Here is a 27,550-nt window from a genome sequence, read left to right as displayed (position 1 = left end):
CTGAATATATCATATTATTTATTCTTCACACTATTTATCCCATGATATTAATCTTTCATGTCATTTGCACTTAAATTCTATGTTTTACAAATATCTTGGTAATAATAATATCTTAATACTTTTTATTTTTAATGTAAATAACTGTGCCTTTTACTGATATGTGTTGTTGTTTTACTGATATTTATTGTCTGTCTGTAAATTCTTGCACTGAACCTGAGAGCTTTACCTCAATTTCGTTGTATTTGGTACAATGATAATAAAGAGATACAGATTCGGATTCAGATCAGGACAAACACATGTGGTCACCATGGAAACTGTGGACAAACCCATATGGGACCCTTATATGCAGCCCTAATGGAACCCTTCTGGGGCCCACATGGACATGCTGGCTGGGCTGTGGCTGAGGGCGGAGTTAGAGGAATAATAAAGAGGAAATCATGAAGCTCCGCCCATCCTCCCCCTCCAGTGAGTTTCTTGTACCAAGGGCCCAACATGATTCTGTTTCAGAGGGGCAAACTGGTGTCAGTGCCCCAGGGTGATAGTAATGTGCCTTAAGGCTGGAAGCAGCAGGTATAAAACAGAATAAAGATGATGAACAAGTCCGATCTGAGCCACTGTAGAAACATGGACGTTTGTGTCCTGTTCATTAAACATGGACATCTTTGTGTCCTGTTCATTATTTCAGAGCAGATTCATCTGTTTACTGCTGAAATGTCAGATTTATTTCCTTTCTAATATCAGTATTGATTCTGTGTTGCATGGCTGCAGTACTCAAATAATCAGGTTACAACTCAAAATTGTACTTTGGTATCACTAAATGAATCTGAATCAATCAATTAATACTGAATTGAATCAAATCGCAATTAATCAATTCAGAAACTTATGAATCAAAGTCAAATCGATTTAGGAAATTGGCCATGATACCCAGCCCTAGCTTGTGCAGCCATAACCTTTCCACTCCACCGCTGTTCCAGGACTGGGCGATAATGTGTGATCTGCTGCATCAGGGTCAGTGACCAGTCCATCCCAGCCCAGGTAAAGGAACAGTACAACCAGTCTGGGTCAGAACCGGTGGTGGAACAGCCCATGAAGGACGAAACATGTCTGTGACCATGACTGTCTGACGGAGCAGTGACTTAGTACTGGACAAAACCGACTGGTGAAACTGTGTGCAAGAAGTCATGCAATAATCTTCTGTTCTGCAATAGCATTGCAATATTTATTCGCACTATTTTTACATGGACTTGGTTCATAGATTTACATCCTGTTTTCATTAATACATACTGTTCATAGATACAGTCAAATACTGTTAATACTGTAAATTTGCATCTATTCATATTTTGTCCATTTTTATTCTTTATTCTACTTTAGCTTTATTCTTATGTTTGTAAAATTGTTCAATTTATATTCTATTTTCTTATCTTTGTTTTATTTCTGTAGTTCTGGTGTTTTCTTAATATTGTTGCACTGACTGGAGTAGAATAACGACAATAAGGTCTATTCTATTCTATTCTATTCTATTCTATTCTATTGACAACAGGCAATAATGTAAGTTACCTGATGGAACTGCGAGGATTATATGTGATTTTTTGAAATAGATACCAATGAAACATCACCAAGGTTCTAATAGTTTTAGATTTTTCATTACAGTTTAGTTTTATTTAGTTTTGACTTTTTTTTTTCTGTAATTCAGTTCGTTTTAATTCGTTTTTAGAGCAGGTTTGATAGTTTTTATTCATTTTCCTTATTTTCTACATGCTTAGTTTAGTTTAGTTTTATCGTCTCTTTTCTCTTCTTCTCTGTCGTCATATTCAAATAAATTAGAAAGGACTCTGCTGCTTTCTCCCAACTTTGGTCTTCATGTTTCCAGGTAGAGTGGGGACCAGAAGACGACTGGAAACCACAAGTGATGAACTGTTAAGTGTTGTATGGTGCCAGCAGTTAAAATAAATCGATTTCATATCAATCCAACATTGACAAAGACAAAAACGAAGGGAATTTTATCCATAATTTTTATCCGTTTAGTTAGTTTTGTAAACACACAATACAGTTTCAGTTAGTTTTCGTTTCTTCTTTTAATTCTAGTTTTTATTTATTTCAGTTAACGAAAATGTTTTGTCGATTCTAGTTTTGGTCATTTCGTTAGTTTTGGTTAACGATAATAACCTTGAACGTCCCTACAGGTTCCCTTTAATGCAGTGGACATGGTGATGGGTGCGTTTTGTAACACATATGAATGAGGACGGCCTTACTGTTCTGACACTGGACTCCATCGAAGCCGGGCTGACATTTACAGATGTAGTCGATGAAGACGTCGCCTCTCCTGGACTGAGCCGTGGCCTCACAGACCCCATCGTTCAGACACGGGTTGGGTTTACACGGACCTGACGGACACGGAGACAGCAGTAAACACATAGGCTGATGGGTCTGTTGACCAGGGTCTGAGGTTCTGGTCCAGGACTACGAGTCCAGACTGTCCCTCAGTCAGAAAACTGAATCTGTCGTGTGTGGCGTCTCACCGCTCTCCGTTTCATTACAGGTTTCTCCAGAGAATCCATCAGGACAGATGCAGATGAAAGGACTTCCAGCTCCGGTCACACATGTTCCTCCGTTAACGCACACGTTAACTTCACAGTAATCACCTGAAACCAAGACACAGACATGAACACCGTCAACGCTGAACTCAGGTCTGATCCCACACAGACGCCGTCACCTACACATGTTCATCCATTCAATCAATCAATCATCAACCACCACACTAATCTATAAACTGATAATAGGGATGGAACCATATGAAAATTTCATATCACAGTTATTGCGACCAAAATTATCACAGTTATCATTATTATCACAGTATTATTGAAATTGTACTCCAAATGTTCAAAAAGTACTAATACACACACTGAAATAATTTAACCAAGTTGTATTTAAAAAAAAACAAAAAACGAAACAAATAAAATAATTGACACAATGTACCTCCTGTTGCAGAAACCTTCAAATATTAACCTTTAGGGGTCTGAGCCTATTTTTATAGAAGTGTATTGCATTCACACAAAAAATAAAATGCGGCTCTGTCTTTTCCAAATTAACGAGATACTGTTTTCTGAAACAATTTAAATTCGTCTCTGTTTTTATGAGATAATTATCTCGTTAATTCAGAAAAACAGAGCTGAATTTATTTTTGTCTGTGAATGCAATACGCTTCTGTATATTTTGGCCTTTTTAAGTACCTTTGATTTGGCCTTTATATACTATATAAACAAATGTTTACTATACCCATGTTTGGGATCTGTTTTTTCAGCACAACTTCATCTATATCATCTGTCTATTTTTTTTTTCACTTTAACCTACTATAAAAACATAAAAGGACAGAAAACACAAAAAAATATAAAATCCAATTTGAAAAATGTATATAATTTATTCCATAAATAACACACAGATGCTTGACGAACCTTTTCACAGACTTTAAAAGTGAATATCGGTTCCAAATATTAGGTATAGAAAATTAAAATTGTAATAAATTAAAACTATACTCAAATATTTGACATAAAAGCAGATCTTTACATAGGGTTTTTTCCCCTAAAAATGTGGTAATCAAACACAGTTATCATGAGAATTAGAATTTAAACAGTAATACTAACCGTCTGCAATTTTACCGCGGTTTATCGTTACACCGGTAATCGTTACATCCCTAATTGATAATCAATTCAAATATGACCAGAGTAACTTCTGTTCGTCTGTTAACTCTGTAGAACATTGGTATCAGCTGATAATGAGACCAACATGAACTTCCTGTGTTTTATCAGGAGTGGTTTAATAGTTTGTGTTCATTCACAGACAGTCGGATGAAAGGGGGCGTATCAATACATGATCCTGACATCAGTACCTGCATATCGGATATCTGTTCACCCATGGCAGTGTCAGATATTTATCCGTTACATTCAAGGTTTATTAATAAATGTTTGTTAGAATCTGTGTTCAGACAAAGATAATGTGATGAAGGCCTGGAAGACTTGAAAATAGAAACTGTTTATACATTTATGATGAAGTTTCAGAGTTAAAGGCTAAAAGGATAAAAAACAAGTAAATAAAGGAACACAAAGTAACATGGGTATTTTGCCATCAGTGCATCCCTATGAAAGCCCAGAGGATGTCTATGCCCCGCCCCCACACAATCACAAACAGGAAGTTGTTACTGACGTTAATTCATTAAACTGGATCTGTTTCTTAACCTGGGATTAGAAAACATTCACAAAAACGAGAACATTCAAAAAGCCTCTGTCACATTATCCGTGAAAAACATTTATTCACAGAATGTTCTTCTTTGGGTGCTTATTAGAGCGGTGGTTATTGTAGCCCACAGCACCACCTGCTGACCGCATGACTGGGTTTATTCACTACAGAACAGTTCATGGACCTCTGAGGGACTCTTCAGAAGTTCATTACCTCTGCTAAGTGACACGGCCGAGGTTCTGTTTTCATCAGGGTTTGTTTGTTTGTCTGTCTCCAAAATAACTCAAAAAGTTAAGGATGGATTTGGATGAAATTTTCAGGAAATGTTGATACTGGCACAAGGAACAAATGATACAGTTTTGGTGGTGTTGGGGGGGTGATTGACCTGCCTTGGCGGAGGTATACGCTCTCCGAGTGCTCTTCTTTACACATAAAAACACATGATCACAGAACCGTTTCAGAATCAAACAACACATTTTGGGTGGCTGTGGCTCAGTTAGTAGAGCGGGTCGTCCAATGACCAAAGGACTGGCAGTCCGAATCCTCAGTGCATTTACCATTTGACAACAAACACATTTCACAACAACTAATAGGGCTGTGTTATATCACTAATCTATCTAATGTTATATCACAAAATTTTGTGTTCAAACTGAAATTCTGTTTTACAGACATTACAGTTAAAGATCTTGTTCAAATGTTCAGATTCTATTAGTTCAGAGCTAATGTCACAACATCAATTATAAACAAAAAAGAAAAAGTAAAAAACAAAAATGAACCTCCGATATCTGCATTTGAATAAATACCTAAATACATCGATACAGTACTTCTTAATATTGATACAGTATTGTGAAATGAAATATCGCAATATATTGCAGAACCCATATTTTCTTACAGCCCTAACAACTAATGGATTCATTACAAGATTCACTGACACTGAAGATCATCATTAGTTGTAGCTTCATTTTTATCAAACAAACAGAGTCTGTGACAATAGAAAATCCATTCAAAGCAGACGCATGGATAATTTAAGGCAGGGGTGTCAAACATGCATCCCGGGGGCCAAATGCGGGTTAGGGTTAGGGTTAGGCTTTTTCCTTGTATCAGTATCAACATTTCCTGAAAATTTCATGAAAATCTGTCCATAACTTTTTGAGTTATCCTGCTAACAAACGAACAAACAAACAAAGCAAAGCGATCACAATACCTCCTGGCAGAGGTAATAACCTGAAATGTCTAAAGAAAATTACTCAGTGTTTAGTGTCTTTGTAGATCTGATCCATAATGCACATGTAGAAATGATAAGTTGAGGCAGAATATTGTTAAAATTGCACTGATTTTTCTGAAGAAATTTCAGTTTTTTCAGGTTATTCACATCTTTTTTTGTTTGGATAGTTTATAAAAGTAAGTATTTTCATAATTTAATGTTTGTTTTTTTGCACTAAAACAAAGACAAAAATTTGCAGTTGTCATTATTTATAGGTTATTCTGCTATTGTTTTACTGGTTCGGTCCACTGCAGATCAAATGGAGCTGAATGTGGAACCTGAAAGAACAGGCGTTTGAGAGCCCTGGTTTAAGGTCAGGTTTGATTCTGTGTGTGGTTGTTTTTCTGCTCATGTTTCCTGTCCACACATATTTCAGACAGGAAGAGGACAATCAGATCCTGGACGGGCAGCGGGGCAGGACTTGGCTCCTGGATGTGGATTTACAGGAAGTCCTTTTATTACACAAACAGGAGATGTGACCGTTGGCAGAGGAACAACAAAGACCACAGACCCGACAGAAAACACATGGAATGATTTACAGCAGGTTCATCAGGAGGGTTTCACTCAGACCAATGTGTGTGTGTCCAATGTGACGTCCACGTGTTGATGACAACAACAACACAAACAATGACGAACCGCTGATTCAGCTGCACTGGGCTCAGAGTCATTCTGGACACTTCAGCAGAACCGACACACACAAGTGAACACAAATGGACAAACTGCACAAAAACAACAACAAACACTGGTTGGTTTTAGGGATGGAACCATATGAGAATTTCATATCACAGTTATTGTGACCAAAATTATTACAGTTATCATTATTACCGCGGTATTATTACCTCCGCCAAGGAGGCTATGTTTTTGCCAGGGTTTGTTTGTTTGTCTGTCCGTTAGTGTGCAACATAACTCAAAAAGTTATGGACAGATTTGGATGAAATTTTCAGGGTTTGTTGGAAATGGGATAAGGAAGAAATTATTAAATTTTGGTGGTGATCGGGGGTGGGGGGGCCCACGGGGGGGGCCACTGATCAGTCTTGGCGGAGGTCTGCGCTCTCCGAGTGCTTCTAGTTGAAATTGTGCTCAAAATGTTCAAAAAGTACTGATACACACTGAAATAATTTAGCCAAGTTGTATTTAAAAATAAATAATATGTACCCTCTGTATCAGAAACATTCAAATATTAACCCTTAGTGGTCTGAGCCTATTTTGTCCGTTTTTCAGGTCTTTTGATTTTGCCTTTATATACTATATAAACAAATGTTTACTATACCCATGTTTGGGATCTGCACAACTTCATCTATCTCATCTGTCTATTATTTTTTCACTTTAACCTACTATAAAAACACAAAAGGACAAAAAACACAAAAAAATATATAAAATCCGATTTGAAAAATGTATATAATTTATTGCATAAATAACACACAGATGCTTAACAAACCTTTTCAAAGACTTTAAAAGTGAATATTGGTTCCAAATATTAGGTACAGAAAATTAAAACTGTAATAAATTAAAACTAGACTCAAATATTTGACATAAAAGCAGATCTTTACATAGGCGTTTTCTCTGGAAAAGTGTGGTAATCAAACACTGCTATGGTGATAATTAGAATTTAAACGGTAATACTAACCGTCTGTGATTTTACCGCTGTTTATTGTTATACTGGTAATCGTTACATCCCTAGTTGGATTAGTTTAAGATTTTTTGGGTTTTTTTGCCAATATTGTTGATTTTTGTTTGACTTATTGATTATTTTTCTTTTTTGGTTAGCTATCTTGATTATTTTGTGGTTGATTTAGGTTCCTTTTACATAATTTTTGTTTCTTTGTGAGTTTTTGTTAATTTGTTCATTTTTATCCATCTCACTGATCATCTTGTTCATTTTGTTACTGAACTTGTCTTCATTTATGTTCTTGTTTTTTGTTTTTTTTTTTAATCTTTAACACTTACCCGTGTGATGTGAATTGAGGTGTTTAAATGTCACTCTGACTGTCATTTTCAACCGTTTCCATCATTTTATAAGGCTATTATTAGAATCATGTAGAAAACAGCAGACTGACAACTAGGGATGTAACGATTACCAGTATAACGATAAACCGAGGTAAAATTGCAGACAGTTTTATCATTTAAATTCTAATTATCATGATAAATGTGTTTGATTACCGTACTTTTAGGGGAAAAAACCCTGTATAAAGATCTGCTTTTATGTCATATATTTGAGTATAGTTTTAATTTATTACAGTTTTAATTTTCTATACCTAATATTTGGAACCAATATTCACTTTTAAAGTCTTTGAAAAGGTTTGTTAAGCATCTGTGTGTTATTTATGCAATAAATTATATAGATTTTTCACATCAGATTTTATTTTTTTGTGTATTTTCTGGCCTTTTGTGTTTTTATAGGAGGCTAAAGTGAAAAAAAATAATAGACAGATGATATAGATGAAGTTGTGCTGAAAAAACAGATCCCAAACATGGGTATAGTAAACATTTGTTTATATAGTATATAAAGGCCAAATCAAAAGGACTGAAAAACGGACAAAATAGACTCAGACCACTAAGGGTTAATATTTGAATGTTTCTGACACAGAAGGGACATTGTGCATATTATTTTATTTGTTTTTTTTTGTTGTTTTTCAAAATCCACCTTGGTTAAATTATTTCAGTGTGTGTATTAGTACTTTTTGAACATTTTGAGCACAATTTCCCAACAATACTGCAATAATAATGGTAATCGTGATAATTTTGGTCAGAATAACTGCGATGTGAAATTTTCATATGGTTCCATCCATACTGACGACCAACAGTCAAAGTCATCATCACCTGCAGCTTCATATTTCTATTCTATTCTATTCTATTCTATTCTATTCTATTCTGTCAACATTTTAGAGGCAAACTCATAAAACCTAAAAATAAGTGCCTGATTTCAGTGTATTGGGTCATTTCTGTGTCTGCGTCATGTGACTAAAATACATGTGCGGTTGAGAGCGGATCATTAAATGTAGAAATAGATGCTTGGGCTGCGCTCTGAAATCACCAGACTAATAATTATGTTTAAAAATATGTCTGTTGTTTGTGACTAAATAATACAGACGTAGAGTTTCAGAAATGAAATGTACAATTAAAAGCAGAATGTGGAGATGATTTAAATGAAAGGCTGGTGTTTAACACCTCCAACTCACACTTAACACTTCACATAAAGATCCAGACTAAACACACACACACTTCACATAATCACTAACGACTGATCTGCGGACTTATTTTCCCAGAATTCACAGCAGTTCCTCCTTTAACCTCAGCTTTAGAGAGCCAAGGCCACAGCCGGAACATGAGGGCTCTGGTTTGATTAGTTCATGTTTTCAGGGTCAGGGCTCAAACATCCCCCCATCATAAATCCAAAGGGTCCTTATCTCCAGGAAGGAACAAACCTTCCCTCCCTTCTTCCACCAGGACCCAAAGCTCAACAAACTGCACGTTCTGGACCTAAAGGAGTTTAACAGAACCAGGCACCGGGTCTCAAGGACGTCTGGGTCCAAAACAACCACGGTCTCCTATCAGGGTTTGATACAAAAACAAGGCTCAACGTGTGAAACACACACATCAAACTAAACCCACTGAACTTAGATCATATTAACTGAGTTTATATGTGGAAAATATACAATCAGGGACATTAATTCACACCAGGTAATGCAGTAATAAGCATTAGAGGATTTTAATTATCTGTATTAACAAATGTTAGTTAGACATCAAGATATTTAACTGTTGAAGAGAAGAGAAGAGAAGAGAAGAGAAGAGAAGAGAAGAGAAGAGAAGAGAAGAGAAGAGAAGAGAAGAGAAGAGAAGAGAAGAGAGGTTTATTGTCATGTTTAGCAGCTCTGTTTGATTTTGCAGCAAAAACAATTAGTGCAAAAAGGGACTGTAGAAAAAATATCGCACAAAATACTGAAAAATTTAAGCAAAGTACAAAAGCTACAAGATAAAACATTAAATATACAATAGGGCTGCACAATTAATCATTAAAAGATCGAAATCTTGATTCACACATGTATGCGATCTCATTTCTAAACGGACGATTCTGAAGCATTTTATTTCACGGCTGCATTACAAATAACTGCCCACAAACACAGAACCACCGCTGCCTCTTCCCTCAACCAAAGGTAAAGCGTCTTTAGAACACATGAGCTGCTGCTGTCAGCTGTAGTTGAGTGAAGAAAGAGTGAATGACAGCAGGAACGTCTGCAGTAAAGAGAGGGAAACGGATGAAAACCCCAGTGGTAGTGGTGAGTCCCCCACCTGAACTCCTGTACAATTAAGGTTCACATTCATCAGTGCTCATCTCATGTCGGTCTTATTTTCTGTCGTCCAGATCCAAGTGTGTTTTCATTTTCACTTCTCTGACTTCTGCTGTTCTTCTCCTTTTCTTTTCTTTGCGGGTGAGGATAATTCGGCCTTTAATCAAGAATCAAAAGTCTCGCCCTCTACTAAAAATTGTATGTTGAAAATATTCCTTTGTGCTGCTGGGAAGTTTCTTTGCCCTGCAAACGTTCACAGATCAGCTGATGTCGCTTAGCAACCAGGACCAGAGGTGCAGCGTTTCTGCTTGTAAGGTTTATCCATGCACCACACCAAACATTTCATACAAAAAAAAAAAAATTATCACCGTCATGTATTATACATATGTATGACATAATAGGTCAGGACAGGAGGGGAGGGAAAAGGGACATGAACATAAAGTTTCACTTTCACTTCTGCAGGGGCACGGACCACACCGCCCCGTACCCCCATAGCATAAGTAGGACGCAAACCGACGCATGCACATGGGTAACCGGCTGAAACGCATGTGCGTGCACCCCCCTGACGGAACTGTGTGCATGCGGCCAAGCCTCCCCCCCACATACATCCCACCACCGACCGAAATGCACACACATGCACCCCCCCGCCGAACCGTGCGTGTGCACCCCCCCCCCACACACACACACACACACATTACACACAGCCGCACCAACAGATCAGTTCCACAGCAAACACTGCATAAGTGACCGGACTACTGCAGAGTGATATGAAAGACTGGAATCAGAGGGAAAAGAACCCATTTTCCTTGACAGCGGTGCAATAAACATTTTATGAAAAAAATCGTGCCAGAGAATCGTGATCTTAATTCTAAGCAAAAGAATCGTGATTCATATTTTTGCCAGAATTGTGCAGCCCTAATATACATATACTGCTAAAGTACTACAAAAACTACTGTAATACACAAAAAGCTAACTCAGCTCATGTCTAAATGAACTCCTTCCTTTAAATGGACGATGGTGAATAATAACCAGACAAATCCTGGTTTTCAGACGCCTCAATGTTCGACCATTTTCCATCTTTCTCAACCATTATTATGTCTGTATCTTTAAAAATATCCTAAACCTAGAGTAGGTAATACACAAACAACACTGAAAACTGAACTGGTCCTGGAACAGTTGTTGATGTACTGGGTCAGAAGACCTGCACACCGGTAGTTAATGCTCACAACTGTTGACATTAAATTAACGTGTTCTTAAGTATTTATTACGCTGTAAAACTGCCGTGAATGTGTAAAAGTCAGATGAGAAAAATAAAACCTGAAACTCCTCAACTTTGTTTCATTAAATATTGTGAATAAAACAAAGTGGAGGACTGGTCTCAGAAACAGACAGTGTTTAGTTTGAATATTTATGATGAGGATCTGCTGGAAAGTTTCCCCTGATGTGACAAAGACAACACATGGACCTCAGGGTTCGGATTACATGAATGTGTGAAGCAACCTTTGACCTGTGGTGTCGTTTTATCAGCAGTCATTGGTAAATGATGTTTAAATGAAACCACGCGTCTGTTGAACTTAAGCGAGTAACATTTAGTGACAGCAGTCGAACCGATGCTGCCGGAGTTTTAAAATTACGATGGGATGTGAAGACGATGCCAGGAAAACTGACACATAAACCTCGACTGAAGCCACCGATGAGTCACAGGAAACTGAAGAATCTGTTCAGAGTCATTAGGACGAACAGATGAAAACATTCAGCTTCAGAGTCACTGTCCTGTTTGTGTGACAGATCCACAGCGTCATCAAACCCACCACTGGACCACACATGGTGCACATCAGACATGTTTAACCCTTTAACCCCTGACGTGTCTGTGCTGAGCGTTCTGACTGGATGATTTAATTTAAATATTCAGAGAAATTCAACCGTTTAATCAATAGTTAAATTTCCAGTCATGTTGATAGAATAGACTTTGGTCTTTCCATAGACATCCGAGCATGCTCAGTTCATCCCTGCGAGACCGACTCACTATAAAAATAGATAAGTTTGGGCTTTTTTTTACACTGTTTTCCTCATCTTATTTTTGTTTTTCATGTTGTTTCCAGAGTTGTGGTGATTTTCCTTTATTTTTTTACTGTGTTTTACTGAGTTTTGACCATGGAACTGTTTTATAGAGTTAAACAGGTGTCAAAATGCAGTTGGACTGATTTATCAAAAAAAAAAAAGAACCAAAACATAAACCACAACTTTCTGTTATTCCACCTGTTTTGCATAAAATACATGTTTCCTAAAACACAGTAAAACAAAACCACTGAAGAAAAGGAACACAAGCACATACTGACAGCAGCTTTAATGAACCTGAAACAGACGCAGATTCACAGCAGAACCTGTACCTGGACTCAGGGCTCAGGGGTTAAAGGGGTAACCCTTTAACAGATTAAAACCTCCATCAGTGCAGATAAAATGTGGATAAACATACTCTACATGTGGAGAACGTCTGTAAATCTGATCTGACATTTTATCTGGTAAAAGACTAAAGTGATGAGTCTGAGATTAAACCTACGTTCCTCCATTTACTTCACTGTCAACAAACACCTTTTATAGCTATATCAGTTATATTAGTTATATTAGTTTCATTAGTTATATTAGCTTTATTAGTTATTTTAGTTTTATTGGTTTCATTAGTTATATTAGCTATATTAGTTATATCCGTTATATTAGTTATATTAGGATGTAAAGTTCACTGCTAAACTGTTTAGTCACTAACATAAATCAGTCGTAAATGTACCTGGGGGGGGGGGGGGGGGGGAGGTTGGAGCAGACTGAATGAGGTTTGCATGGATCAGGGCCAGAGCCGCCGGTGCCGGTTGAATTGTTGCTGTTCAGTGCTCATGAACCCTCCAGAATAAGCATTGAGCATGTCAGTACTCTGGAGGCGTGGCTTTGGGGGGACATCTGAAGAAAAGGGTTTGGACTTTTGAACTGAGTATTTTCAAAATGTAGCTGCTCGAACCGTTCTTCTAAGATCTCGTACCCCTCCTTTAATATCTCCCAAATATTGGTCTTATCAACTTGTCCTTTTCACTGGTCTGTTCCTGGACCATAAATACAGACGTATGCTAACCTGCAGCAGTCAGCTCTGTATGGAGTTAGTGTGAGACCACTTCCCTTTTATAATAATAGTTTTCTGAACAAATGTTGGTTTTCCTGTGCTTATGTTTAGACTGAGCTGAACTCAGAGGTGAAACTAGAACAAGAACAAAGGCTCCTCATTTTTCCTTATGAATCCACTGACATTATTTTGGATTTGATGTGAATGTGGAGCTGAAGTCGTCCTGCCGACGTCAAACAGGACTGAGTCTGCACCAGGCACAGGGGTTTCACTCCTTATGACTCATGGTCTGAGCCTTTTCCCATGATGCCTCAGCACAAGAATGCACTGCAAATACCAACAGCAGTGAGCAGCGCAGACTCAGACGTTAGAGCCACGGTCACAGAACGCACTGCAGATAGACCAAATACTGACCCAGTAAGACCTGATCCATAAGAGCAGATAGACCAAATACTGACCCAGGAAGACCTGATCCATAAGAGCAGATAGACCAAATACTGACCCAGTAAGACCTGATCCATAAGAGCAGATAGACCAAATACTGACCCAGGAAGACCTGATCCATAAGAGCAGATAGACCAAATACTGACCCAGTAAGACCTGATCCACAAGAGCAGATAGACCAAATACTGACCCAGTAAGACCTGATCCATAAGAGCAGATAGACCAAATACTGACCCAGGAAGACCTGATCCACAAGAGCAGATAGACCAAATACTGACCCAGGAAGACCTGATCCATAAGAGCAGATAGACCAAATACTGACCCAGTAAGACCTGATCCATAAGAGCAGATAGACCAAATACTGACCCAGTAAGACCTGATCCACAAGAGCAGATAGACCAAATACTGACCCAGTAAGACCTGATCCACAAGAGCAGATAGACCAAATACTGACCCAGGAAGACCTGATCCATAAGAGCAGATAGACCAAATACTGACCCAGTAAGACCTGATCCATAAGAGCAGATAGACCAAATACTGACCCAGGAAGACCTGATCCATAAGAGCAGATAGACCAAATACTGACCCAGTAAGACCTGATCCATAAGAGCAGATAGACCAAATACTGACCCAGGAAGACCTGATCCATAAGAGCAGATAGACCAAATACTGACCCAGGAAGACCTGATCCATAAGAGCAGATAGACCAAATACTGACCCAGGAAGACCTGATCCATAAGAGCAGATAGACCAAATACTGACCCAGTAAGACCTGATCCACAAGAGCAGAAAGACCAAATACTGACCCAGGAAGACCTGATCCATAAGAGCAGATAGACCAAATACTGACCCAGTAAGACCTGATCCATAAGAGCAGATAGACCAAATACTGACCCAGGAAGACCTGATCCATAAGAGCAGATAGACCAAATACTGACCCAGGAAGACCTGATCCATAAGAGCAGAAAGACCAAATACTGACCCAGGAAGACCTGATCCATAAGAGCAGATAGACCAAATACTGACCCAGGAAGACCTGATCCATAAGAGCAGATAGACCAAATACTGACCCAGGAAGACCTGATCAACAAGAGCAGATAGACCAAATACTGACCCAGGAAGACCTGATCCATAAGAGCAGATAGACCAAATACTGACCCAGGAAGACCTGATCCATAAGAGCAGATAGACCAAATACTGACCCAGTAAGACCTGATCCATAAGAGCAGATAGACCAAATACTGACCCAGTAAGACCTGATCCACAAGAGCAGATAGACCAAATACTGACCCAGTAAGACCTGATCCATAAGAGCAGATAGACCAAATACTGACCCAGTAAGACCTGATCCACAAGAGCAGATAGACCAAATACTGACCCAGTAAGACCTGATCCACAAGAGCAGATAGACCAAATACTGACCCAGTAAGACCTGATCCATAAGAGCAGATAGACCAAATACTGACCCAGTAAGACCTGATCCACAAGAGCAGATAGACCAAATACTGACCCAGTAAGACCTGATCCATAAGAGCAGATAGACCAAATACTGACCCAGTAAGACCTGATCCACAAGAGCAGATAGACCAAATACTGACCCAGTAAGACCTGATCCATAAGAGCAGATAGACCAAATACTGACCCAGTAAGACCTGATCCATAAGAGCAGATAGACCAAATACTGACCCAGGAAGACCTGATCCACAAGAGCAGATAGACCAAATACTGACCCAGTAAGACCTGATCCACAAGAGCAGATAGACCAAATATTGATCCAGTAAGACCTGATCCACAAGAGCAGATAGACCAAATACTGACCCAGGAAGACCTGATCCATAAGAGCAGATAGACCAAATACTGACCCAGGAAGACCTGATCCATAAGAGCAGATAGACCAAATACTGACCCAGGAAGACCTGATCCATAAGAGCAGATAGACCAAATACTGACCCAGGAAGACCTGATCCATAAGAGCAGATAGACCAAATACTGACCCAGTAAGACCTGATCCATAAGAGCAGAAAGACCAAATACTGACCCAGGAAGACCTGATCCATAAGAGCAGATAGACCAAATACTGACCCAGTAAGACCTGATCCATAAGAGCAGATAGACCAAATACTGACCCAGTAAGACCTGATCCACAAGAGCAGAAAGACCAAATACTGACCCAGGAAGACCTGATCCATAAGAGCAGATAGACCAAATACTGACCCAGGAAGACCTGATCCATAAGAGCAGATAGACCAAATACTGACCCAGGAAGACCTGATCCACAAGAGCAGATAGACCAAATACTGACCCAGGAAGACCTGATCCATAAGAGCAGATAGACCAAATACTGACCCAGGAAGACCTGATCCATAAGAGCAGATAGACCAAATACTGACCCAGTAAGACCTGATCCATAAGAGCAGATAGACCAAATACTGACCCAGTAAGACCTGATCCACAAGAGCAGATAGACCAAATACTGACCCAGTAAGACCTGATCCATAAGAGCAGATAGACCAAATACTGACCCAGGAAGACCTGATCCATAAGAGCAGATAGACCAAATACTGACCCAGTAAGACCTGATCCATAAGAGCAGATAGACCAAATACTGACCCAGTAAGACCTGATCAATAAGAGCAGATACACCAAATACTGACCCAGTAAGACCTGATCCACAAGAGCAGATAGACCAAATACTGACCCAGTAAGACCTGATCCACAAGAGCAGATAGACCAAATACTGACCCAGTAAGACCTGATCCACAAGAGCAGATAGACCAAATACTGACCCAGTAAGACCTGATCCATAAGAGCAGATAGACCAAATAGTGACCCAGTAAGACCTGATCCACAAGAGCAGATAGACCAAATACTGACCCAGTAAGACCTGATCCATAAGAGCAGATAGACCAAATACTGACCCAGGAAGACCTGATCCACAAGAGCAGATAGACCAAATACTGACCCAGGAAGACCTGATCCACAAGAGCAGATAGACCAAATACTGACCCAGGAAGACCTGATCCATAAGAGCAGATAGACCAAATACTGACCCAGTAAGACCTGATCCATAAGAGCAGATAGACCAAATACTGACCCAGTAAGACCTGATCCACAAGAGCAGATAGACCAAATACTGACCCAGTAAGACCTGATCCACAAGAGCAGATAGACCAAATACTGACCCAGGAAGACCTGATCCATAAGAGCAGATAGACCAAATACTGACCCAGTAAGACCTGATCCATAAGAGCAGATAGACCAAATACTGACCCAGGAAGACCTGATCCATAAGAGCAGATAGACCAAATACTGACCCAGTAAGACCTGATCCATAAGAGCAGATAGACCAAATACTGACCCAGGAAGACCTGATCCATAAGAGCAGATAGACCAAATACTGACCCAGGAAGACCTGATCCATAAGAGCAGATAGACCAAATACTGACCCAGGAAGACCTGATCCATAAGAGCAGATAGACCAAATACTGACCCAGTAAGACCTGATCCACAAGAGCAGAAAGACCAAATACTGACCCAGGAAGACCTGATCCATAAGAGCAGATAGACCAAATACTGACCCAGTAAGACCTGATCCATAAGAGCAGATAGACCAAATACTGACCCAGGAAGACCTGATCCATAAGAGCAGATAGACCAAATACTGACCCAGTAAGACCTGATCCACAAGAGCAGAAAGACCAAATACTGACCCAGGAAGACCTGATCCATAAGAGCAGATAGACCAAATACTGACCCAGGAAGACCTGATCCATAAGAGCAGATAGACCAAATACTGACCCAGGAAGACCTGATCCACAAGAGCAGATAGACCAAATACTGACCCAGGAAGACCTGATCCATAAGAGCAGATAGACCAAATACTGACCCAGGAAGACCTGATCCATAAGAGCAGATAGACCAAATACTGACCCAGTAAGACCTGATCCATAAGAGCAGATAGACCAAATACTGACCCAGTAAGACCTGATCCACAAGAGCAGATAGACCAAATACTGACCCAGTAAGACCTGATCCATAAGAGCAGATAGACCAAATACTGACCCAGTAAGACCTGATCCACAAGAGCAGATAGACCAAATACTGACCCAGTAAGACCTGATCCACAAGAGCAGATAGACCAAATACTGACCCAGTAAGACCTGATCCACAAGAGCAGATAGACCAAATACTGACCCAGTAAGACCTGATCCACAAGAGCAGATAGACCAAATACTGACCCAGTAAGACCTGATCCATAAGAGCAGATAGACCAAATACTGACCCAGTAAGACCTGATCCACAAGAGCAGATAGACCAAATACTGACCCAGTAAGACCTGATCCATAAGAGCAGATAGACCAAATACTGACCCAGTAAGACCTGATCCACAAGAGCAGATAGACCAAATACTGACCCAGGAAGACCTGATCCTCAAGAGCAGATAGACCAAATACTGACCCAGGAAGACCTGATCCACAAGAGCAGATAGACCAAATATTGATCCAGTAAGACCTGATCCACAAGAGCAGATAGACCAAATACTGACCCAGGAAGACCTGATCCATAAGAGCAGATAGACCAAATACTGACCCAGGAAGACCTGATCCATAAGAGCAGATAGACCAAATACTGACCCAGGAAGACCTGATCCATAAGAGCAGATAGACCAAATACTGACCCAGGAAGACCTGATCCATAAGAGCAGATAGACCAAATACTGACCCAGTAAGACCTGATCCACAAGAGCAGAAAGACCAAATACTGACCCAGGAAGACCTGATCCATAAGAGCAGATAGACCAAATACTGACCCAGTAAGACCTGATCCATAAGAGCAGATAGACCAAATACTGACCCAGGAAGACCTGATCCACAAGAGCAGAAAGACCAAATACTGACCCAGGAAGACCTGATCCATAAGAGCAGATAGACCAAATACTGACCCAGGAAGACCTGATCCATAAGAGCAGATAGACCAAATACTGACCCAGGAAGACCTGATCCACAAGAGCAGATAGACCAAATACTGACCCAGGAAGACCTGATCCATAAGAGCAGATAGACCAAATACTGACCCAGGAAGACCTGATCCATAAGAGCAGATAGACCAAATACTGACCCAGTAAGACCTGATCCATAAGAGCAGATAGACCAAATACTGACCCAGTAAGACCTGATCCACAAGAGCAGATAGACCAAATACTGACCCAGTAAGACCTGATCCATAAGAGCAGATAGACCAAATACTGACCCAGGAAGACCTGATCCATAAGAGCAGATAGACCAAATACTGACCCAGTAAGACCTGATCCATAAGAGCAGATAGACCAAATACTGACCCAGTAAGACCTGATCAATAAGAGCAGATACACCAAATACTGACCCAGTAAGACCTGATCCACAAGAGCAGATAGACCAAATACTGACCCAGTAAGACCTGATCCACAAGAGCAGATAGACCAAATACTGACCCAGTAAGACCTGATCCACAAGAGCAGATAGACCAAATACTGACCCAGTAAGACCTGATCCATAAGAGCAGATAGACCAAATACTGACCCAGTAAGACCTGATCCACAAGAGCAGATAGACCAAATACTGACCCAGTAAGACCTGATCCATAAGAGCAGATAGACCAAATACTGACCCAGTAAGACCTGATCCACAAGAGCAGATAGACCAAATACTGACCCAGTAAGACCTGATCCATAAGAGCAGATAGACCAAATACTGACCCAGTAAGACCTGATCCACAAGAGCAGATAGACCAAATACTGACCCAGGAAGACCTGATCCACAAGAGCAGATAGACCAAATACTGACCCAGTAAGACCTGATCCACAAGAGCAGATAGACCAAATATTGATCCAGTAAGACCTGATCCACAAGAGCAGATAGACCAAATACTGACCCAGGAAGACCTGATCCATAAGAGCAGATAGACCAAATACTGACCCAGGAAGACCTGATCCATAAGAGCAGATAGACCAAATACTGACCCAGGAAGACCTGATCCATAAGAGCAGATAGACCAAATACTGACCCAGTAAGACCTGATCCATAAGAGCAGATAGACCAAATACTGACCCAGTAAGACCTGATCCATAAGAGCAGATAGACCAAATACTGACCCAGGAAGACCTGATCCACAAGAGCAGATAGACCAAATACTGACCCAGTAAGACCCGATCCATAAGAGCAGATAGACCAAATGCTGACCCAGTAAGACCTGATCCATAAGAGCAGATACACCAAATACTGACCCAGTAAGACCTGATCCACAAGAGCAGATAGACCAAATACTGACCCAGTAAGACCTGATCCATAAGAGCAGATAGACCAAATGCTGACCCAGTAAGACCTGATCCATAAGAGCAGATAGACCAAATACTGACCCAGTAAGACCTGATCCATAAGAGCAGATAGACCAAATACTGACCCAGTAAGACCTGATCCATAAGAGCAGATAGACCAAATACTGACCCAGTAAGACCTGATCCATAAGAGCAGATACACCAAATACTGACCCAGTAAGACCTGATCCACAAGAGCAGAAAGACCAAATACTGACCCAGGAAGACCTGATCCATAAGAGCAGATAGACCAAATACTGACCCAGTAAGACCTGATCCATAAGAGCAGATAGACCAAATACTGACCCAGGAAGACCTGATCCATAAGAGCAGATAGACCAAATACTGACCCAGGAAGACCTGATCCATAAGAGCAGATAGACCAAATACTGACCCAGGAAGACCTGATCCACAAGAGCAGATAGACCAAATACTGACCCAGGAAGACCTGATCCATAAGAGCAGATAGACCAAATACTGACCCAGGAAGACCTGATCCATAAGAGCAGATAGACCAAATACTGACCCAGTAAGACCTGATCCATAAGAGCAGATAGACCAAATACTGACCCAGTAAGACCTGATCCACAAGAGCAGATAGACCAAATACTGACCCAGTAAGACCTGATCCATAAGAGCAGATAGACCAAATACTGACCCAGTAAGACCTGATCCACAAGAGCAGATAGACCAAATACTGACCCAGTAAGACCTGATCCACAAGAGCAGATAGACCAAATACTGACCCAGTAAGACCTGATCCATAAGAGCAGATAGACCAAATACTGACCCAGTAAGACCTGATCCATAAGAGCAGATAGACCAAATACTGACCCAGTAAGACCTGATCCATAAGAGCAGATAGACCAAATACTGACCCAGTAAGACCTGATCCACAAGAGCAGATAGACCAAATACTGACCCAGTAAGACCTGATCCATAAGAGCAGATAGACCAAATACTGACCCAGTAAGACCTGATCCACAAGAGCAGATAGACCAAATACTGACCCAGGAAGACCTGATCCACAAGAGCAGATAGACCAAATACTGACCCAGGAAGACCTGATCCACAAGAGCAGATAGACCAAATATTGATCCAGTAAGACCTGATCCACAAGAGCAGATAGACCAAATACTGACCCAGGAAGACCTGATCCATAAGAGCAGATAGACCAAATACTGACCCAGGAAGACCTGATCCATAAGAGCAGATAGACCAAATACTGACCCAGGAAGACCTGATCCATAAGAGCAGATAGACCAAATACTGACCCAGGAAGACCTGATCCATAAGAGCAGATAGACCAAATACTGACCCAGTAAGACCTGATCCACAAGAGCAGAAAGACCAAATACTGACCCAGGAAGACCTGATCCATAAGAGCAGATAGACCAAATACTGACCCAGTAAGACCTGATCCATAAGAGCAGATAGACCAAATACTGACCCAGGAAGACCTGATCCACAAGAGCAGAAAGACCAAATACTGACCCAGGAAGACCTGATCCATAAGAGCAGATAGACCAAATACTGACCCAGGAAGACCTGATCCATAAGAGCAGATAGACCAAATACTGACCCAGGAAGACCTGATCCACAAGAGCAGATAGACCAAATACTGACCCAGGAAGACCTGATCCATAAGAGCAGATAGACCAAATACTGACCCAGGAAGACCTGATCCATAAGAGCAGATAGACCAAATACTGACCCAGTAAGACCTGATCCATAAGAGCAGATAGACCAAATACTGACCCAGTAAGACCTGATCCACAAGAGCAGATAGACCAAATACTGACCCAGTAAGACCTGATCCATAAGAGCAGATAGACCAAATACTGACCCAGGAAGACCTGATCCATAAGAGCAGATAGACCAAATACTGACCCAGTAAGACCTGATCCATAAGAGCAGATAGACCAAATACTGACCCAGTAAGACCTGATCAATAAGAGCAGATACACCAAATACTGACCCAGTAAGACCTGATCCACAAGAGCAGATAGACCAAATACTGACCCAGTAAGACCTGATCCACAAGAGCAGATAGACCAAATACTGACCCAGTAAGACCTGATCCACAAGAGCAGATAGACCAAATACTGACCCAGTAAGACCTGATCCATAAGAGCAGATAGACCAAATACTGACCCAGTAAGACCTGATCCACAAGAGCAGATAGACCAAATACTGACCCAGTAAGACCTGATCCATAAGAGCAGATAGACCAAATACTGACCCAGTAAGACCTGATCCACAAGAGCAGATAGACCAAATACTGACCCAGTAAGACCTGATCCATAAGAGCAGATAGACCAAATACTGACCCAGTAAGACCTGATCCACAAGAGCAGATAGACCAAATACTGACCCAGGAAGACCTGATCCACAAGAGCAGATAGACCAAATACTGACCCAGTAAGACCTGATCCACAAGAGCAGATAGACCAAATATTGATCCAGTAAGACCTGATCCACAAGAGCAGATAGACCAAATACTGACCCAGGAAGACCTGATCCATAAGAGCAGATAGACCAAATACTGACCCAGGAAGACCTGATCCATAAGAGCAGATAGACCAAATACTGACCCAGGAAGACCTGATCCATAAGAGCAGATAGACCAAATACTGACCCAGTAAGACCTGATCCATAAGAGCAGATAGACCAAATACTGACCCAGTAAGACCTGATCCATAAGAGCAGATAGACCAAATACTGACCCAGGAAGACCTGATCCACAAGAGCAGATAGACCAAATACTGACCCAGTAAGACCCGATCCATAAGAGCAGATAGACCAAATGCTGACCCAGTAAGACCTGATCCATAAGAGCAGATACACCAAATACTGACCCAGTAAGACCTGATCCACAAGAGCAGATAGACCAAATACTGACCCAGTAAGACCTGATCCATAAGAGCAGATAGACCAAATGCTGACCCAGTAAGACCTGATCCATAAGAGCAGATAGACCAAATACTGACCCAGTAAGACCTGATCCATAAGAGCAGATAGACCAAATACTGACCCAGTAAGACCTGATCCATAAGAGCAGATAGACCAAATACTGACCCAGTAAGACCTGATCCATAAGAGCAGATACACCAAATACTGACCCAGTAAGACCTGATCCATAAGAGCAGATACACCAAATACTGACCCAGTAAGACCTGATCCACAAGAGCAGATAGACCAAATACTGACCCAGTAAGACCTGATCAATAAGAGCAGATACACCAAATACTGACCCAGTAAGACCCGATCCATAAGAGCAGATAGACCAAATACTGACCCAGTAAGACCCGATCCATAAGAGCAGGATCAGGTTCACAGCAGATCCACAACATGATGAATCAGATACAAACATAGTCTAACAAAGGTTTGTATCAGAAGAAGACCTTATACAGACACCAGGAAACTGTCCGAACCCAGACCAGAACCCAGACCAGAACCCAGACACCACTCTGCAGACAAACCACAACCTTCTCTGGGTGGTTTTACTGTGCATCTCTGGTTTGGTCTTCTCAACCTGTAATTTGCATTGCTGTCACTGATGAAGTAAAGTTGTGCTGTTCTGAAAACAGCTGATTAAGATCACCTCAGCAGAGATGTGTAGAAATGAACAAGGAGAGTTACAGCTAAAAAAAAAAAAAAAAAGAAGAAGAAGAGTTACAAAAAAAAAAGGAGCGTTACAGCTGATGGAGGCGAAACAGAAAACACAAAGAATCTACAGAGAGGGTTAAAGACTGACTCATGATGACACAAGATAAGACTCATGACTAGGGCTGTAAGAAAAACTCAGTTCTGCAATATATCGCGATATTTCATTTCACAATACTGAATCGATATTAAAAAGTACTGTATCGATATTTTTAGGTATTTATTCAATTGAAGATATTGTGGAGGTTCATTTTTGTTTTGTTTTTCTTCTTTGTTTACATTTTATTTATTATTATTTCACACTCTTATTAAATAATGTTAGTTCCTTTGTTGGGACTGAACTAAAATAATGTTATGATGACAGATGACAGAGGACAGAGGGAGGAAAGACAGAGGACAGATGGAGGAAAGAGAGGACAGAGGGAGGAAAGACAGAGGACAGATGGAGGAAAGAGAGGACAGAGGGAGGAAAGACAGAGAGAGGAAAGACAGAGGACAGAGGGAGGAAAGACAGAGGACAGATGGAGGAAAGAGGACAGAGGGAGGAAAGACAGAGAGAGGAAAGACAGAGGACAGAGGGAGGAACGACAGAGGACAGATGGAGGAAAGAGAGGACAGAGGGAGGAAAGACAGAGGACAGAGGGAGGAAAGAGAGGACAGAGGGAGGAAAGACAGAGGACAGAGGGAGGAAAGAGAGGACAGAGGGAGGAAAGACAGAGGACAGATGGAGGAAAGAGAGGACAGAGGGAGGAAAGACAGAGAGAGGAAAGACAGAGGACAGAGGGAGGAAAGACAGAGGACAGAGGGAGGAAAGACAGAGGACAGATGGAGGAAAGAGAGGACAGAGGGAGGAAAGACAGAGGACAGATGGAGGAAAGAGAGGACAGAGGGAGGAAAGACAGAGAGAGGAAAGACAGAGGACAGAGGGAGGAAAGAGTGGACAGAGGGAGGAAAGACAGAGAGAGGAAAGACAGAGGACAGAGGGAGGAAAGACAGAGGACAGAGGGAGGAAAGACAGAGGACAGATGGAGGAAAGAGAGGACAGAGGGAGGAAAGACAGAGAGAGGAAAGACAGAGGACAGAGGGAGGAACGACAGAGGACAGATGGAGGAAAGAGAGAGGGAGGAAAGACAGAGGACAGAGGGAGGAAAGAGAGGACAGAGGGAGGAAAGACAGAGGACAGAGGGAGGAAAGAGAGGACAGAGGGAGGAACGACAGAGGACAGAGGGAGGAAAGACAGAGGACAGAGGGAGGAAAGACAGAGGGAGGAACGACAGAGGACAGATGGAGGAAAGAGAGAGGGAGGAAAGACAGAGGACAGAGGGAGGAAAGAGAGGACAGAGGGAGGAAAGACAGAGGACAGAGGGAGGAAAGAGAGGACAGAGGGAGGAAAGAGAGGACAGAGGGAGGAAAGACAGAGGACAGAGGGAGGAAAGAGAGGACAGAGGGAGGAAAGACAGAGGGAGGAAAGACAGAGGACAGAGGGAGGAAAGAGAGGACAGAGGGAGGAAAGACAGAGGGAGGAAAGACAGAGGACAGAGGGAGGAAAGAGAGGACAGAGGGAGGAAAGAGAGGGAGGAAAGACAGAGGACAGAGGGAGGAAAGAGAGGACAGAGGGAGGAAAGACAGAGGACAGAGGGAGGAAAGAGAGGACAGAGGGAGGAAAGACAGAGGACAGATGGAGGAAAGACAGAGGACAGAGGGAGGAAAGACAGAGGGAGGAAAGACAGAGGACAGATGGAGGAAAGACAGAGGGAGGAAAGACAGAGGACAGAGAGAGGAAAGACAGAGGACAGAGGGAGGAAAGACAGAGAGAGGAAAGACAGAGGACAGAGGGAGGAAAGACAGAGGACAGATGAAGGACAGATGAAGGACAGACAGAGGACAGATGAAGGACAGATGGAGGACAGATGAAGGACAGATGGAGGACAGATGAAGGACAGATGGAGGACAGACAGAGGACAGATGAAGGACAGATGAAGGACAGATGAAGGACAGATGGAGGACAGACAGAGGACAGATGAAGGACAGATGGAGGACAGACAGAGGACAGATGAAGGACAGATGGAGGACAGATGGAGGACAGACAGAGGACAGATGAAGGACAGATGAAGGACAGACAGAGGACAGATGAAGGACAGATGGAGGACAGACAGAGGACAGATGAAGGACAGATGAAGGACAGATGGAGGACAGACAGAGGACAGATGAAGGACAGACAGAGGACAGATGAAGGACAGATGAAGGACAGATGGAGGACAGACAGAGGACAGATGAAGGACAGATGAAGGACAGACAGAGGACAGATGAAGGACAGATGGAGGACAGACAGAGGACAGATGAAGGACAGATGAAGGACAGATGGAGGACAGATGGAGGACAGATGAAGGACAGATGGAGGACAGACAGAGGACAGATGAAGGACAGACAGAGGACAGATGAAGGACAGATGGAGGACAGACAGAGGACAGATGAAGGACAGATGAAGGACAGACAGAGGACAGATGAAGGACAGATGGAGGACAGACAGAGGACAGATGAAGGACAGATGAAGGACAGATGAAGGACAGATGAAGGACAGATGGAGGAAAGACAGAGGACAGATGAAGGACAGATGAAGGACAGATGGAGGACAGACAGAGGACAGATGAAGGACAGATGGAGGACAGACAGAGGACAGATGAAGGACAGATGAAGGACAGATGGAGGACAGACAGAGGACAGATGAAGGACAGACAGAGGACAGATGAAGGACAGATGGAGGACAGATGGAGGACAGACAGAGGACAGATGAAGGACAGATGAAGGACAGACAGAGGACAGATGAAGGACAGATGGAGGACAGACAGAGGACAGATGAAGGACAGATGAAGGACAGATGGAGGACAGATGAAGGACAGATGGAGGACAGACAGAGGACAGATGAAGGACAGATGGAGGACAGACAGAGGACAGATGAAGGACAGATGAAGGACAGATGGAGGACAGACAGAGGACAGATGAAGGACAGATGGAGGACAGACAGAGGACAGATGAAGGACAGATGAAGGACAGATGGAGGACAGACAGAGGACAGATGAAGGACAGATGAAGGACAGATGGAGGACAGACAGAGGACAGATGAAGGACAGATGGAGTACAGAGTCTCAGTCAAATGAGTCTGTGGTGAGACTAAAGTGCACGTTGGACAGAATGGACCTGGACATGGAGACGATCCATCAGACTAATGTGAGTTCCTTATGGACATGAGGAGTTGACACTGTCCAGTGTTTAACCTGATCCAGACTGGGACACTCCACCTCCACCACCGGCGTCCTAACATGAACCAACACCACAGTGTCAAACAGTCTTAATGCTGCAGATGATTTCCACTCATTTTGCTGATGAACATAGTTTCACTGGACAACGTTGAAAATGAAACCATCCATAAAAACCACAACATGAACAGTGGGTTGGACTGTTGCTGTGTATGTGCTTTATGTTTAGAATGACTCCTCGTTGTTGTTGGAACATCGTGATCTGTCCCAAGACGCAACATTAGCGCTACACACACATGCACACACTTTTAGGATGGCTGTTGGGTGGGACAGTTTTCTACTCTTCACTGCTGTTTGTGCTTGACTGCTCGCTGCAACTAAAGGCTTTTTTCATACGAGAATGCAGCAACTCTGTCTTTTATGCCAGAGAATTTTTGTATCAACTTTTTACAATATACACAATATACACAGGCATGAATACACAAAACCTGCATCCAGTCTAACTCCATGAGATGAGGACGAATGTTATCATTAGCCGTATGTTTACTAATTATTATTAGGGCTGTAAGAAAATATCGGTTCTGCAATGTATTGTGATATTTCTTTTCATGATACTGTATCGATATTAAAAAGTACTGTATTGATATTTTTAGGTATTTATTTAAATGGGTATTTTGCTCTGTTGTTTGTACTAAAAAGGTAGTATTGTGATATTGCACGTCATGCATGTAGTTTTTTTTTTTTTTTTTTTTTTTTTTTTTAAACGGATAACACTGTTTTGTTAAATAATGGTTATTTCAGTCATCCTAAAAGCACTTCGTACTGTCTGAAAGAGGCAGATGTTAGTTCCTTTGTTGGGATCGCGCAAAAATAATGTTATGATGTTGGATGATTCAGTGACTGAACACTATACATTCATTTCACAACTAATAGAAT

General features: G+C 41.5%; 1 protein-coding gene across 3 annotated transcripts in view; it reads right to left on the bottom strand.

Annotated features, from left to right (window-relative positions):
• Nucleotides 1–27,550, bottom strand: part of LOC115421210 (lactadherin-like) — a 67,832-nt gene that overhangs the window by 19,936 nt on the left and 20,346 nt on the right. For all 3 annotated transcript variants that reach the window (XM_030136983.1, XM_030136984.1, XM_030136985.1), the window contains exons 2-3: nucleotides 2,520–2,642; nucleotides 2,253–2,384 (exon numbers count right to left, since the gene is read on the bottom strand). In XM_030136983.1, coding sequence (XP_029992843.1) covers nucleotides 2,253–2,384; nucleotides 2,520–2,642 — 255 coding nt within the window. The remainder of the gene's footprint in view (nucleotides 1–2,252; nucleotides 2,385–2,519; nucleotides 2,643–27,550) is intronic.

This window comes from Sphaeramia orbicularis, chromosome 6, assembly GCF_902148855.1.
Source record: "Sphaeramia orbicularis chromosome 6, fSphaOr1.1, whole genome shotgun sequence".
NCBI classification, from domain to species: Eukaryota; Metazoa; Chordata; class Actinopteri; order Kurtiformes; family Apogonidae; genus Sphaeramia; species Sphaeramia orbicularis.
The sequence above is the reverse complement of the archived record's forward strand: the minus strand, read 5'-3'. Positions and strand labels throughout refer to the sequence as shown.